The sequence below is a fragment of the Engraulis encrasicolus genome, chromosome 13 (assembly GCF_034702125.1).
Source record: "Engraulis encrasicolus isolate BLACKSEA-1 chromosome 13, IST_EnEncr_1.0, whole genome shotgun sequence".
NCBI classification, from domain to species: Eukaryota; Metazoa; Chordata; class Actinopteri; order Clupeiformes; family Engraulidae; genus Engraulis; species Engraulis encrasicolus.
Window position 1 is genome coordinate 29208211 of NC_085869.1, and position 12500 is coordinate 29220710.

General features: G+C 45.5%; 2 protein-coding genes across 2 annotated transcripts in view; one reads left to right on the forward strand and one right to left on the reverse strand.

Annotated features, from left to right (window-relative positions):
* fgf14 (fibroblast growth factor 14) overlaps positions 1-12500 on the reverse strand; it is a 92311-nt gene that overhangs the window by 18552 nt on the left and 61259 nt on the right. The window lies entirely within an intron of this gene.
* On the forward strand, positions 9767-10474 carry LOC134461436 (cilia- and flagella-associated protein 251-like; the record flags this gene model as incomplete). Its single annotated transcript, XM_063214367.1, has 1 exon — positions 9767-10474. A coding segment is annotated over one exon (708 nt), but the record flags the coding sequence as incomplete, so codon positions are not given.

A 12500-nucleotide genomic window follows, 5' to 3' on the forward strand; every position in this document is an offset into this window, starting at 1 on the left:
GAAAGGATGTTACAGCATCGCTAAAATGTCTGCACAGATAAAAATGCAGTGTTACTTTGACACTACAGAACTAATACAAAATGGTTGAACTAATGGTTGAAAAAACGCTTCAATTTTTACTGTGTATTATATACCTTGTGGGCTCTTCTACACAATGTCCTCCAAATTCCTGTGTTCATCTTTGGTTCTGGCTAAGTCATGTTCCCCTCCTGTATGTCCCTATGGCCACCAAAACACCTGTTCTTCTCTGACCACCATGCCACCTTACTACCGGTACTCAGTCATGTTCTAAGGTGACCCATTCCCCTGTGTTCTGCTTTGTCAACCCAGTCACCTGTATTGTGATACCCATGCACCTGTGTGTTCCTGTTGCCACTCACTGACCTGTACTTTACTGTGGGTCTAACTCAAACTAGTACTTTCCGTCATTTTCTTTCACTTGTGCCCTTTTGCCTTGGTGTCGCTCCGCCCTCCATGGAGAAAGCAATAATAGTTCCCCGCTGTCAGATATAACCAGAGTAAATTTTGTGGGGGCTTTTCCCCCATTCAACACCCCGATAACAAGCGAGAAAATGACCTTTGAATTGTTCTTTTGCTAGATATTGAATACAACTTTGGCAATGACGTCTTGCATCGCAACAAGAGAAAACGAGCGACAGGAAAGGCCAGGAAGAACTAGTTTGACCCTGTGTACCCTGTGTGTCAACACAGCATATTAACCTGCGTGTCCCTAAAGGGGCTGATGCATGTCCTCTGATGCAGTGAAGACTCACTGCAGTACTTAAGATAAACTGGTAAGACAAATCCCAGAATGGCTGCATATGGAAGTGCTTCAGAGTCCAAGAAACAGCGGAGAGAGAGAGAGAGAGAGAGAGAGAGAGAGAGAGAGAGAGAGAGAGAGAGAGAGAGAGAAAGAGAGAGAGAGAGAGAGAGAGAGAGAAGAGAGAGAGAGAGAGAGAGAGAGAGAGAGAGAGAGAGAGAGAGAGAGAGAGAGAGAGAGAGAGAGAACCCACTTTCCAATGCAGCAAATGAATATTACAGAGACCTAATAGTGGTTGATGGTTAATGTTATGTAGAACTGGGGATGTCCACACAGCAAAGTGAAAGACAAGAAAAGACCCTGAAATTTTTGTGTGTGTATGCATGTTTGCTTCCTCATGAATACCAAAAAAACTGAAGCTACTCAAATCAGACACACACAAACAAGAACAAAAAAGCCTTTCGGCAAAAAGGACAAAGAACGATTCCAGAAAAAAAGAATACACAAACAGACACAAGCAATCACGTCTACAATCGCGACAGCAGCCCTTTCCACAGAAAAATGATTCGTCTAACTTCAAAAAGCTCAATCTGTGACTAGCGTTCCATTCCTTTATGAGGTAACAATGCCTTTCCATTCCTTTCCTTTCTTGTGCGTGGCATCTGACAGCGGCTCCGTTAGAGCTGTCGAGCTGCTGTCAGCCCACTGCACTGAGGCAGCGGCGGCAACGGCAGCACACAGCCTTCGTGTCAAGCCGCTCAAGCATATGTTCCCTGCATGTGTGATGCTAAGACAGGAACACCTCCCACACACACACAGATACACACACAGAGACTCTCTCTCTCTCTCTCTCTCTCTCTCTCTCTCTCTCTCTCTCTCTCTCTCTCTCTCTCCTCTCTCTCCACACACACACACACACACACACACACACACACACACACACACACACACACACACACACACACACACACACACACACACACACACACACACACACACACACACACACACACACACACACACACACACACACACACACACACACACACACATAAAGTGAGAGAAGGAAACAGAGACAGAGAAATAGGGAGATATTATCACATGCACATACACACATTGTTTCTCATGCATATACACACCTCCCACTTCACAGACAGACACCTCCTTCTAACACATGCAGACACCCAGCCCCTTCCACGACAGCTCCCCAACCCAATCCAAGGAACACACAGAGATGCACACAGGAATGTGCTCTCTCTCTCTCTCTCTCTCTCACACACACACACACACACACACACACACACACACACACACACACACACACACACCACACACACACACAGACACACACACACACACACACACACACACACACACACACACACACACACACACACACACACACACACACACACACACACACACACAGGCCGCTGCTGAGGGAAGAATAGCTGGAGGATTTCTCTTCATGGTGCCACTCCCAGCACCCGAATAACAACAGCAGATATGCACAATTAAAAAATGCAGTGTTAATTCAACACTTTGTCGATTTAACATCTTCAAGCTAAAATTTGGTCCAAGAGTACTCTCTGAGAATTGAATTAATTGTGCATTTTACTGTGCGACGGGGCAGCCGTGGCATATTGGTGAAGGAGATGGACTTAAGAGGATCACAGGGTTGCAAGTTCAAAGACCCCCTTCAATACCCATTCTCACTCCATGGCTGAGGTGCCCTTGAGAACTGCTCCTAACCCCATACTGCTCCAGGGACCACCCTACACTTAAAAAAAGAAATGTAATTCGGTTTGGATAATAGTGTCAGTTAAGTGTAAAGTAATGTAATGGGTGTCAAACCTTAAAACCTGATTTAACTTTGATCCAAACTTCTGGATGAGGAGTAGAAGAATAAGGGTGAGGGAAGGACACGTGGGTCATGTCAAAGGTAAACTCCCAAATGCCTACAGGGATTTTTTTTTCATTTCCTTGATAGCTCTATTTTTATGGTGCCATTCCATATGTCTCCATGGCAACAACAAGAAATGGCTTCTGGAATGTCAAGTGACTTCCTGTTGCTCACCACCCCCTCCCCCTTTCCCCCTCCTCCTTTCCCCCTCCTCCTTTTTACTACAGGCAAATGAAGGCATGACAAGGCATGTGACAGTTCAAACAGGTGTAACACAGTGGATTACTTTGAGTCTTCCAGAATGGTTTTGTGTTCATCAAGCAAGCGGAGAACTCCAACAACTGGAGGAGAGACAAGGAACACAGCCGTACATACAGAGCATACTACAGAGGGTTTTTTGAACATTTTATAAAATTAATGTGTTCTATAACAATGCAAGATTCTAAAATTCCAAATTGTACTGTATGGTGCCCAGAATTCTATAGAACTTTCACTGTCTGAACATCGGTGTGACGGTACACTCTGGAAAGGTTAATAACCAAACCTGCTAGGTCCAACAGCAATGCCCTAGGTTGTAGATTTGAAGTCAAAACAAACCACTTCTATAAAACAGCTTTCAATAACCTTTGCACCGCACACACCAGTGACATGTTGCCTATTCGCCAGAGTGCAACAGTGAGTATTCTTTGCAGAAAATGGCCTGTCATAGGTTGGATTTGTAGGATACACTGTATCCTAGAAAGGAAACAAATTGACTTAAAAAGTCAGCCTTTTCCTCAGATCATTAGTGAAGGACACAGACGGCAGAGAAGGACAAGAGGACGCAAGGACAGGGCAGCACTCTCACGAGAAAATAAATCAAATCATTTCTAGAGCAAGCAGTCCATTTCTCAGACTTTCCCTCACATTCTCTTTCTCTCTCTCTCTCTCTCTCTCTCTCTCTCTCTCTCTCTCTCTCTCTCTCTCTCTCCCCATCTCTCTTTTCTTTCTCACTCTGATTTTTCTGTCTCCAGATATTCCATTTCTCTCTCTCTCTCTCTCTCTCTCTCTCTCTGCCTTCTTTCTCTCTCTCTCTCTCTCTCTCTCTCTCTCTCTCTCTCTCTCTCTCTCTCTCTCTCTCTCTCTCTCTCTCTCTCTCTCTCTCTTTCTCTGCCTACTGATTTAGTCCTATTTCGTTCTCAAGACCAGCTTCACTTTGAATGTGTGGCCACAATTGACCTTGGCCGTTGACAGAGGGGAGCCGCACGGTTCAGACGGAGATAATCAGCCCATTCTCCCCTGAGTTTGGAACAGAAGAAAGAGAGAGAGAGAGAGAGAGAGAGAAGGGGGGCAGAATGGACAGAAAGAAGAGGACAGACAGAAGAGAAGGACAGGGCAGAAAGGCACAGTAAGACAGAGAAAGAAAATGAGAATCAGAGAGGAAGGAGAGAAGAACAAAAGAGTAGAGGACACAGAAAGGAGAGACAGAGGAGACAGACGGAATGGAGGAGAAGGAGGGCAGTGGGGTAGCACGAAGAATGAGAAATGAAGAATGGAGCGAGTGATCCGAAGAAGAAGGAAGGAAGAAGAAGAAGAGAGAGAGGGGGGGACATGGACAGAGTAGGGAGGGAAAGACAGAGGGAAGGAAAGCATGAAAGACAAAACCTGATTTAGAAGAACCTGCCCTCTCTGCTTTGCCAAGGCTGTCTGGGAGAAGACATGGCAGAGAGATAGAAAGAAAGGCAAAGAAAAAGACAGACAGAGAGAGAGAGAGAGAGAGCTGGAGGGCACATGATGCGCATGTTGCCACATCAGGATGCAGGGCCACCCTCTTCCCTCTTCACACTCACAGAGCCGTGACGCCAACACACCAGCCCACACCCATCCACCCAAAGCACCACACACACACACGCACGCACGCACGCACGCACGCACGCACGCACGCACGCACACACACACACACACACACACACACACACACACAACCAGACACACACACACACACACCCCCCAACGCACCCGCAAGTCTCGCGTCAACAGAAGAGAGGGGTGGATGAGAAGTGAAGAGTCTGAATGCATCGTCCTTTGTTGCCTCATGGAGTGTGTGTGTGTGTGTGTGTGTGTGTGTGTGTGTGTGTGTGTGTGTGTGTGTGTGTGTGTGTGTGTGTGTGTGTGTGTGTGTGTGTGTGTGAGAGAGAGAGAGAGAGAGAGAGAGAGAGAGAGAGAGAGAGAGAGAGAGAGACAGACAGACAGACAGACAGACAGACAGACAGACAGACAGACAGACAGAGAAAAGAGAAGTTGAGAAAAGAAAAGGAGAAGAATTTCTCCTCCGCCTAAGGAGGACAATTAGGTGTGTGGGTGTATTTCCTTCAGTCAGCTCGTTGTAGGAGTAAAGTGACGGTAGGGACACATAGGAGGCGAAGCAAGGCGAAGTGAAGAGAGGCGAAATCCAACCGTCATCAGGTCGTCGCGGCGAATCAAATGGAATGGAACAGTTATGTTGTTGATTTGATTGGGCCGCGGCAGGCGAATTCGCTCCTCATTTGCATAACATTAAACTTTCTTTAATAATTTCGCTTCGCTTCACTTCGCTCCTGTTCGCTTGCTTTCGCTTGTCATCGCTTGCCTTCGCCTCTCTCATAGGAATGAATGGCAAAGTTAGCAAAGTTAGCAAATTCGCGTCTATGTGTCCCTACCGTGAGAGAGGATGAGAGAGGAGAAAAACATACGGCGATTAAGAGGAGATGGGAGGATGGAAGAGCAGGTACATCCGTCCCTCACGTTTGAGGTCTTGGGAAGAATAAGGTGGTCTTGCACACATCAAAGTGATGTGGGGTGTGAAAGGTGGTGCGGGGTTTCTTACTCCCTCACGAAGAAGAAAAACTTTTCATGGAGGATAAATAAATAACTGAACAAGATAGAGTAATGATGAGGATGAGGGGAATAACAAATAAAGGAAGAGAAGAAGAAAGAAAGGGGGACAAAATACATTAGGGTAGTGTGAAATGAAGAAGGAGGAGAAGAAAGACGAAGTAGACTAGAGAAGAGGAAAGAAAAAAAAGAGCAGGACAAGAAAATAAGGAGCAAGAAGAGGAGGAAGAGAGGGGAAGACGAGAGTGGCAAAGGAGCAAAAATAAACAAAATAGCAGACTACAGAGTGATGGGGTGGGGCCGACGAGATAAAGAAGAGGGGAAAAAAAGGAGGAAACACGAGAGAGAAAAAAGAGGCACAAAGAACATGCAGAGATGGAAGAGGAGGAAGAAGAAGAGGAGGTCACTTAATGCAAATTATATGTGGTGGCAGGGAGAGAGAGAGAGAGAGAGAGAGAGAGAGAGAGAGAGAGAGAGAGAGGGAGATAGATAGAAAGAGAGAGAACAAGACAGTGAGAGTGAGAGAGAGAGAGAGAGAGAGAGAGAGAGAGAGAGAGAGAGAGAGAGAGAGAGAGAGAGAGAGAGAGAGAGAGAGAGAGAGATGGCCTGCTTGGGGTTTTGTGAGGATGGCACTGTCGGGGGGAGGCATTAATATGGAAGAGCTCCACTATGCTAATGTGTATGGCTTTTGATGAGGCTTGTTTGTGTGCGAGTGTTACTGGAGGAGGCAGAACGTGTGATGATGAGCGGTGTGCTTAAAGAAGAGAACCAGAGATGTCTACTTCACAAGGACTACTATAACATGACCAGGGAGGTCGACAAGGGGGGGACGAAGGGGTCAGCTGTCCCGGGCCTAGAGAGATATAGGGGGCCCATAATTGGGTTTTCATTACATTGTATGTATTGGATGGGGGGCTCTTTAAGATTACTTTGTCCTGGGCCCAGCAAAAGCTGTCAGCGGCCCTGAACATGATATCATGACTATAACATGTGTCTCTCTGTGTAATGGTTGAATGATCAGCGTGTTTGGCAGTAGAAGTACAGATGACTTTTTTGCCCCAACGTTGTGTTTCTTATTGCGTAAAACTATGCATTCATAAACTTGATATGCATTTGCATATTTGCGCTGGGGCTGATGGACTGTGTCTGTGTGTGTGTCTGTGTGTGTGTGTCTACGTGTGTGTGTCTACGTGTGTGTGTGTGTGTGTGTGTGTGTGTGTGTGTGTGTGTGTGTGTGTGTGTGTGTGTGTGTGTGTGTGTGTGTGTGTGTGTGTGTGTGTGTGTGTGTGTGTGTGTGTGTGTGTGTGTGTGTGTGTGACTGTGTGACTGCAAGTGTGTGCGTCTGCTTGTGTGTATAACAGAACCAAGGCTATAATGGCAGATCATCAGACTTGGTCCCTCTCCAGCTGCCCCCTTGGCCCTGCGCTTGGTAAGTGGCAGCAGAAGGAGAGCTGATTAAAAATGCATCCATCTCTCCTCATAGAGGAGGACTGCTCTGCTCTGCTCTGCTCTGTTGTGACAGCCCCCACCTCACCCCAGCCAAGCCTTGTCCACCCAACTCAGCTCAACCCGCACAGAACATTTTGCGGTATTACTAAAGATTGTCTAGGGTTGTTTCACCGCCTGTGCTATTACTGTAATAAAAAAACATACAGTAGTTGGATTCAACACTTAGACCACTCCTAGATGGTCCTGCTCTAGCGTATAAGAGACGACCTGTCCGGCCCATTTCAACCTATTCCAACCTAGCCAAGCCCAACACCGTCCAGTCTGCATAGAGAGGGCTGCCTCCTGCCGTCTCAACCTTGCCAAAGACTTGTCCACCCCAGCTCAGTCAAAGTCAGCTCAACCTGCACTGTACATTTGGCAGCATTACTGTAATTCAGTACTAAAAGTAGACAGCTGGGGGAATTTTTGGAGGGGAGGGGGTGTCTTTGGTACCTTTTATTGTGATAGAAAAGTGAAGATGCGACAGGGGAGTGATGGGAGACATACTGTAGTTGGGGCAGGGTTGGGTAATGACTCATCATACACATGCTAGAGGTGACAGGTCCTCTATGTAGCGTGCCACAGCAACCCCACACCTCTAACAGTGCAGTGTAGAGAGATGAATGAAACTAAACATCTGTACACCCTGTATTGTTTTTACAAAACATATTTTTGGGCTTGCATGCCTTTATTTTGGAAAGGGCAGTGTGAGAGTGTGACCGGAAACCAGTGGGAGACAGAGAAAGGGGACGGATCGGCAAAGGACCTCGGACTGGAATCGAACCCGGGTCACCGGCATCATAGTATGCCGTTTTAGCTCACTGAGCCACCATGCCCCAAATGTACCTCTTCTAGATGGTCCTAATATGCTTCATGAGAAGACCAATCCAGTCCACTTCATTCTATGCCATCCTAACTAGGGATGCAAATTATCGATTAATTCATTAATCATTAGTTGATAGCCTTATCGATCGACTTACGATTAATTGATAAGCGGCGTTTCCTCCCCAAAATCTCAATGTTTCTCGAAAAAAAATCTACTCAATCTAAACATTTTAATGAAAAATTGAGATAAAATACCACATTTAAATTAATTCTATTTCAATTCTTTAATCCAAAGGTGTTTTAAATATTCCCACTATTCACACCTCACTTCACACATGCTTTTCACATGCCCATTTCACCTGGGTCTCTTGTCAGTTGAATTGTCGATTCATTGCGATTAATGTTTTTTTATCGATTAATGCATTGAAGTCGATTAATCGTTTGCATCCCTAATCCTAACCAAGTCCAACCAAGCTCAGTCCAGCTTAGTGCAGTCTGGTTCAGGCACGCGTGGGCATGTATGGCATTGACACAACAGTGGGTGGGCTGAGGTGAGCTATTGCTCAACCACTTGCCATTCAGATCCACTCAATCAGAAGGCACTATTTTGGGCTAGAGCGATTTAATTTGTTTTTCTGGGTGCACCCTGCAGTTCATGATTTCTGTCTGATGTGCACGCTGCCTGTCTATCTGTCCGTCTGAGTCACTCTGCTATTGTGACAAAGAGCACTGCAAAACCCTTCATCAGAGTGGGTAGTGGTTTCACACACCAAGGCCTTCGTGGCACTGTGTCAGCTTTTGAATAACAAATTAAAAGTATAAAAAAGAGATGAAGACTCGTCAGACCCAACACTGACAGACACTGACATTTAATCTGAAATTAAAGTGAGAGAGAATAATAACAAATGCTGACTGAGATTTCAGTTTTAAGTTTTGTGAGTTCATAAACATTGTACAGTACAAAGAAATGCTAACATGTGAGCCTATAGGCCCATATATTTCACTATATTATGTTTTAACTGTAAGCCATGGGAAGTCTGTCCCTTTATCTAATCCTTAAATTAAATTCAACTATTGTGCACAAAAAATACGAAACAGGTCTTCATTCCACCAAAATAGAACACAGCTTTCCATAGGCAAACACTGGTGTGTAATGATTTGCAAAATCAAGGCTGTGAATTAAGTTATTTCAGCTACCTTGAAAAGCAGTTGTGAAATATAAGAGTGTATTAGAGTGTAGAAATAGTGTCATGTGTAACTTTTTGGTGTGTGAACAATTGCATAAAAACTGTTGCATTAACATCCCATCAGCCTGCAGAATAAAAAAACAAATATCTCTAAGTGTTTAAGTTACACTGCAATACTTTTACTGTGTACAGCACAGTAGGTGGCTTCTGTCCCAGTGCCGCACTGCTGCAGTGCCAACAACAAAGAGCCACATCGCTATCCCTTCAAGCCAACAAATAAGCTCCATAAAACACAGGAGGCATAACAGTCTGAAAGATCCCAAGCTGGGGTAGGATTGAACTGAGCAAACATTACTTTTTCATCCTGTGTCTCTCTCCTCTCATCTTCCATCTTTTTTCCCCTCCACGGCACACACACGCACTTTCCCTCATGAGCAGGGATGACGGTACCAGGAGAAAAGTTTAAGTGACAGTCGGCAAAGAGCAGCACTCGGTCTCTCTGTACTCTTTAAGAGCCGAGGAGAGGAGAAGCTCCAGCAGAAGCACTTAGACTCCGTCTAGTAAAGCCTCCCCGAGGACGCTGACCTTTTAGCTGTCTTTAGTTTTTTTAACACCCAACACTGGAAGAGGCAAATCCCAGGGCACTTTGGATGCTCTTTCACAACCGTCAGAGATGGCCTCCAGTGTACAGCATGGCAACAGGAGGAGGCGGAGGAGGAGGAGGAGGAGGAGGAGGAGGATGTAGAGGAGGAAGAGGAGGAGGAAGAGGAGGAGGAAGAGGAGGAGGAGGAGGAGGATGTAGAGAAGGAAGAGGAGGAAGAGGAGGAGGAGGAGGATGTAGAGGAGGAAGAGGAGGAGGAGGAAGAGGAAGAGGAGGATCAGGAGGATGTAGAGAAGAAAGATGAGGAGGAAGAGGAGGAGGAGGAAGAGGAGGAGGATGAGGAGGAGGAGGAGGAGGAGGAGGATGTAGAGAAGGAAGAGGAGGAGGCGGAGGAGGAGGAGGAGGAGGAGGTGGAGGAGGAGGATCAGGAGGATGTAGAGAAGGAAGATGAGGAGGAGGAGGAGGAAGATGAGGAGGAGGAGGAGGAGGAGGATGTGGAGGAGGAAGAGGAGGAGGAGGAGGAGGATGTAGAGGAGGAAGAGGAGGAGGAGGAAGATGATGATGAGGAGGAGGAGGATGAGGAAGAGGAGGAGGAGGAGGATGTAGAGGAGGAAGAGGAGGAGGAGGAGGATATAGAGGAGGAAGAGGGGGAGGATCAGGAGGATGTAGAGAAGGAAGATGAGGAGGAGGAAGAGGAGGAGGAGGAGGAGAAAGAAGAGGAGTTGGAGGAGGAGGAGCAGGATGATGAGGAGGAGGAAGAGGGGAAGGAAGGGAGAGGGATGAATCTAGGGGACAATGAAAGACAGAATGATGGGGGTGGGGTTATCCTTACTGGAAGTATTGAGATTTTTTTATAGGACCTTTTCCCAGAGGATAGGAATAACAAGTATTGTCCACATAACTCAGGTTTTTAACTGAAGAAGCATTTGCCCTACTGTATGTTGCATTGCAAGATGGTCCATTATTAACGAATACACGATTACAGCGACATCACTGGTGAGTTCAGTTGAACCACTCGGTATATGACACCACTACTACTATACTGAAAATGATACTAACATGGTAACACACATAGTTGAAGTAGCACACAAATACATATTTAAGACCTCAGCCGTAGACTTACAAACCATCCAGTACACACAAATGAACATACAGTATCTTCCTGTGATATCGGGGAGTCTACGATAATCTTAGGAGGTCTACATAATTAAATGAGCACATACATCTATTTATAGGCATAGCTGCTGTTACAAGACACATCTAGGTCTCGGTTTACTGTCAATAATACACAATGTATAAACATGAATACATATTTATTACCAGTGTCAGTATATTGCCAAAATGATATTCAAATTTAATATATAACTTTAAATTAAATATATTATTTAAATAAAACATGAATGACTTTTATTTGCCAGATGTTTTGCTCATAGGAAATAATGTTAGCTAAGAACTATCTATAAAGTTTGAGGTCAAAGTTATGCAAGCGAGGACAGAATGGGGCATAGACTGCAACACACACGTCATGTCAGTCAGGCCTTGAGCCTTCATCTGCCCCTCATCACAAAGCGAGCTCACCACAGAGCCAGGCGCCTTCTGCCAGCCAACCCCTTGCTGATTCCCCTGGCCCGGGTGCCAAATTGAAGTCAGGCGGGGGTTAAGCCACCCCCTTGACTTGTTACGGTCCTCTAAGCTGACACCAATCACTCCCTTAACAAGACACAGAGCTCCTCTGAAGCACAGCAGCAGGCTTGGGTGCAGGGATACAGGGAGGGAGGCAGACAGACCCCCAATCCCAGTCACACACAAACACACAAGGCTCTGATACACTGTGGAGATGGCAAGACATTTTTTTATGTTGGATTGTGGGATATGCAGTCCTAATTTAGGAAAAAGCAATTCCGATTACAAATAACCAGACAAAATGACAGACAGGTTTTGGAGTTTGGGATTGAGGTAAAGGTTCTCTGCTGAGAACTCGGGGGAAAATATATATGTGATGAAAAACCTCACATAGGAAGCCTGACGAAATGCCGGATGACATGGATTACGGGAGACGTAGGAGTAATGGAATCCTAGGTATCCCTTATGTTTTCAAGGTTTGAGTTTTGAAGGACATTTTGTATGTGATGATGGATTGTAGAGTGACATACTGTAGGAGCCGTTCACTGTAGGCTTGCTTACCTGTAACACAGAGATGGCACACCGTATTTCACATTTGTTCACATTGAAATTTAGATGCTTTCACATTTTACCTCTTCTTATGTCACCCTGCTCTGGAAATACCTAGAGTCAACAGATACTGGAATCCTGTCCAGATCCCATATAGGATCAGTGGTCTGCTTGTTTGATGACTGAAGGTTCCACCCAGAACCTTTATTTGGATCATAAGGGAGCTCAAAGTTAATGTTTTTTTGTTTTTTACAGTGTGCCTTGGTAGAATGATTCTTTGAATGACAGCTGTTGAATATGTCTCTGACACCTTCCTGTCTTTATGATGTTTGCTCGCCAGACCCTGTTCCATCTACAGTTTTTCTCAAAGGGGGCTTTAGAGCTCATGATGACGTGGAGGGTTGTTGGGAGGTTTATGATGAGGTCAAGGGAGCCTTGTTCAAGAAAGGTTGAGAACCACTGATCTACAAGCCCTTTTGAGACTTCCAGGCCAGTACCCCGTGTCCCTTTAAAGGATATGTGATTTGATAAAATTACAGAGAAAAGGCCAGAGAGGACAGAAATAGAAACTATTTGTCTGTTCATGGGCCTTATTTAGAAACCACTGAGCAATGTTTTTGTCAGTGAGTCATAGAAATTACCTCCTTGAAAAGGAGACACACGCACAAAAAGCAGAGCAAGAGAGAGACAGAGAGAGAGAGAGAGGGAGAG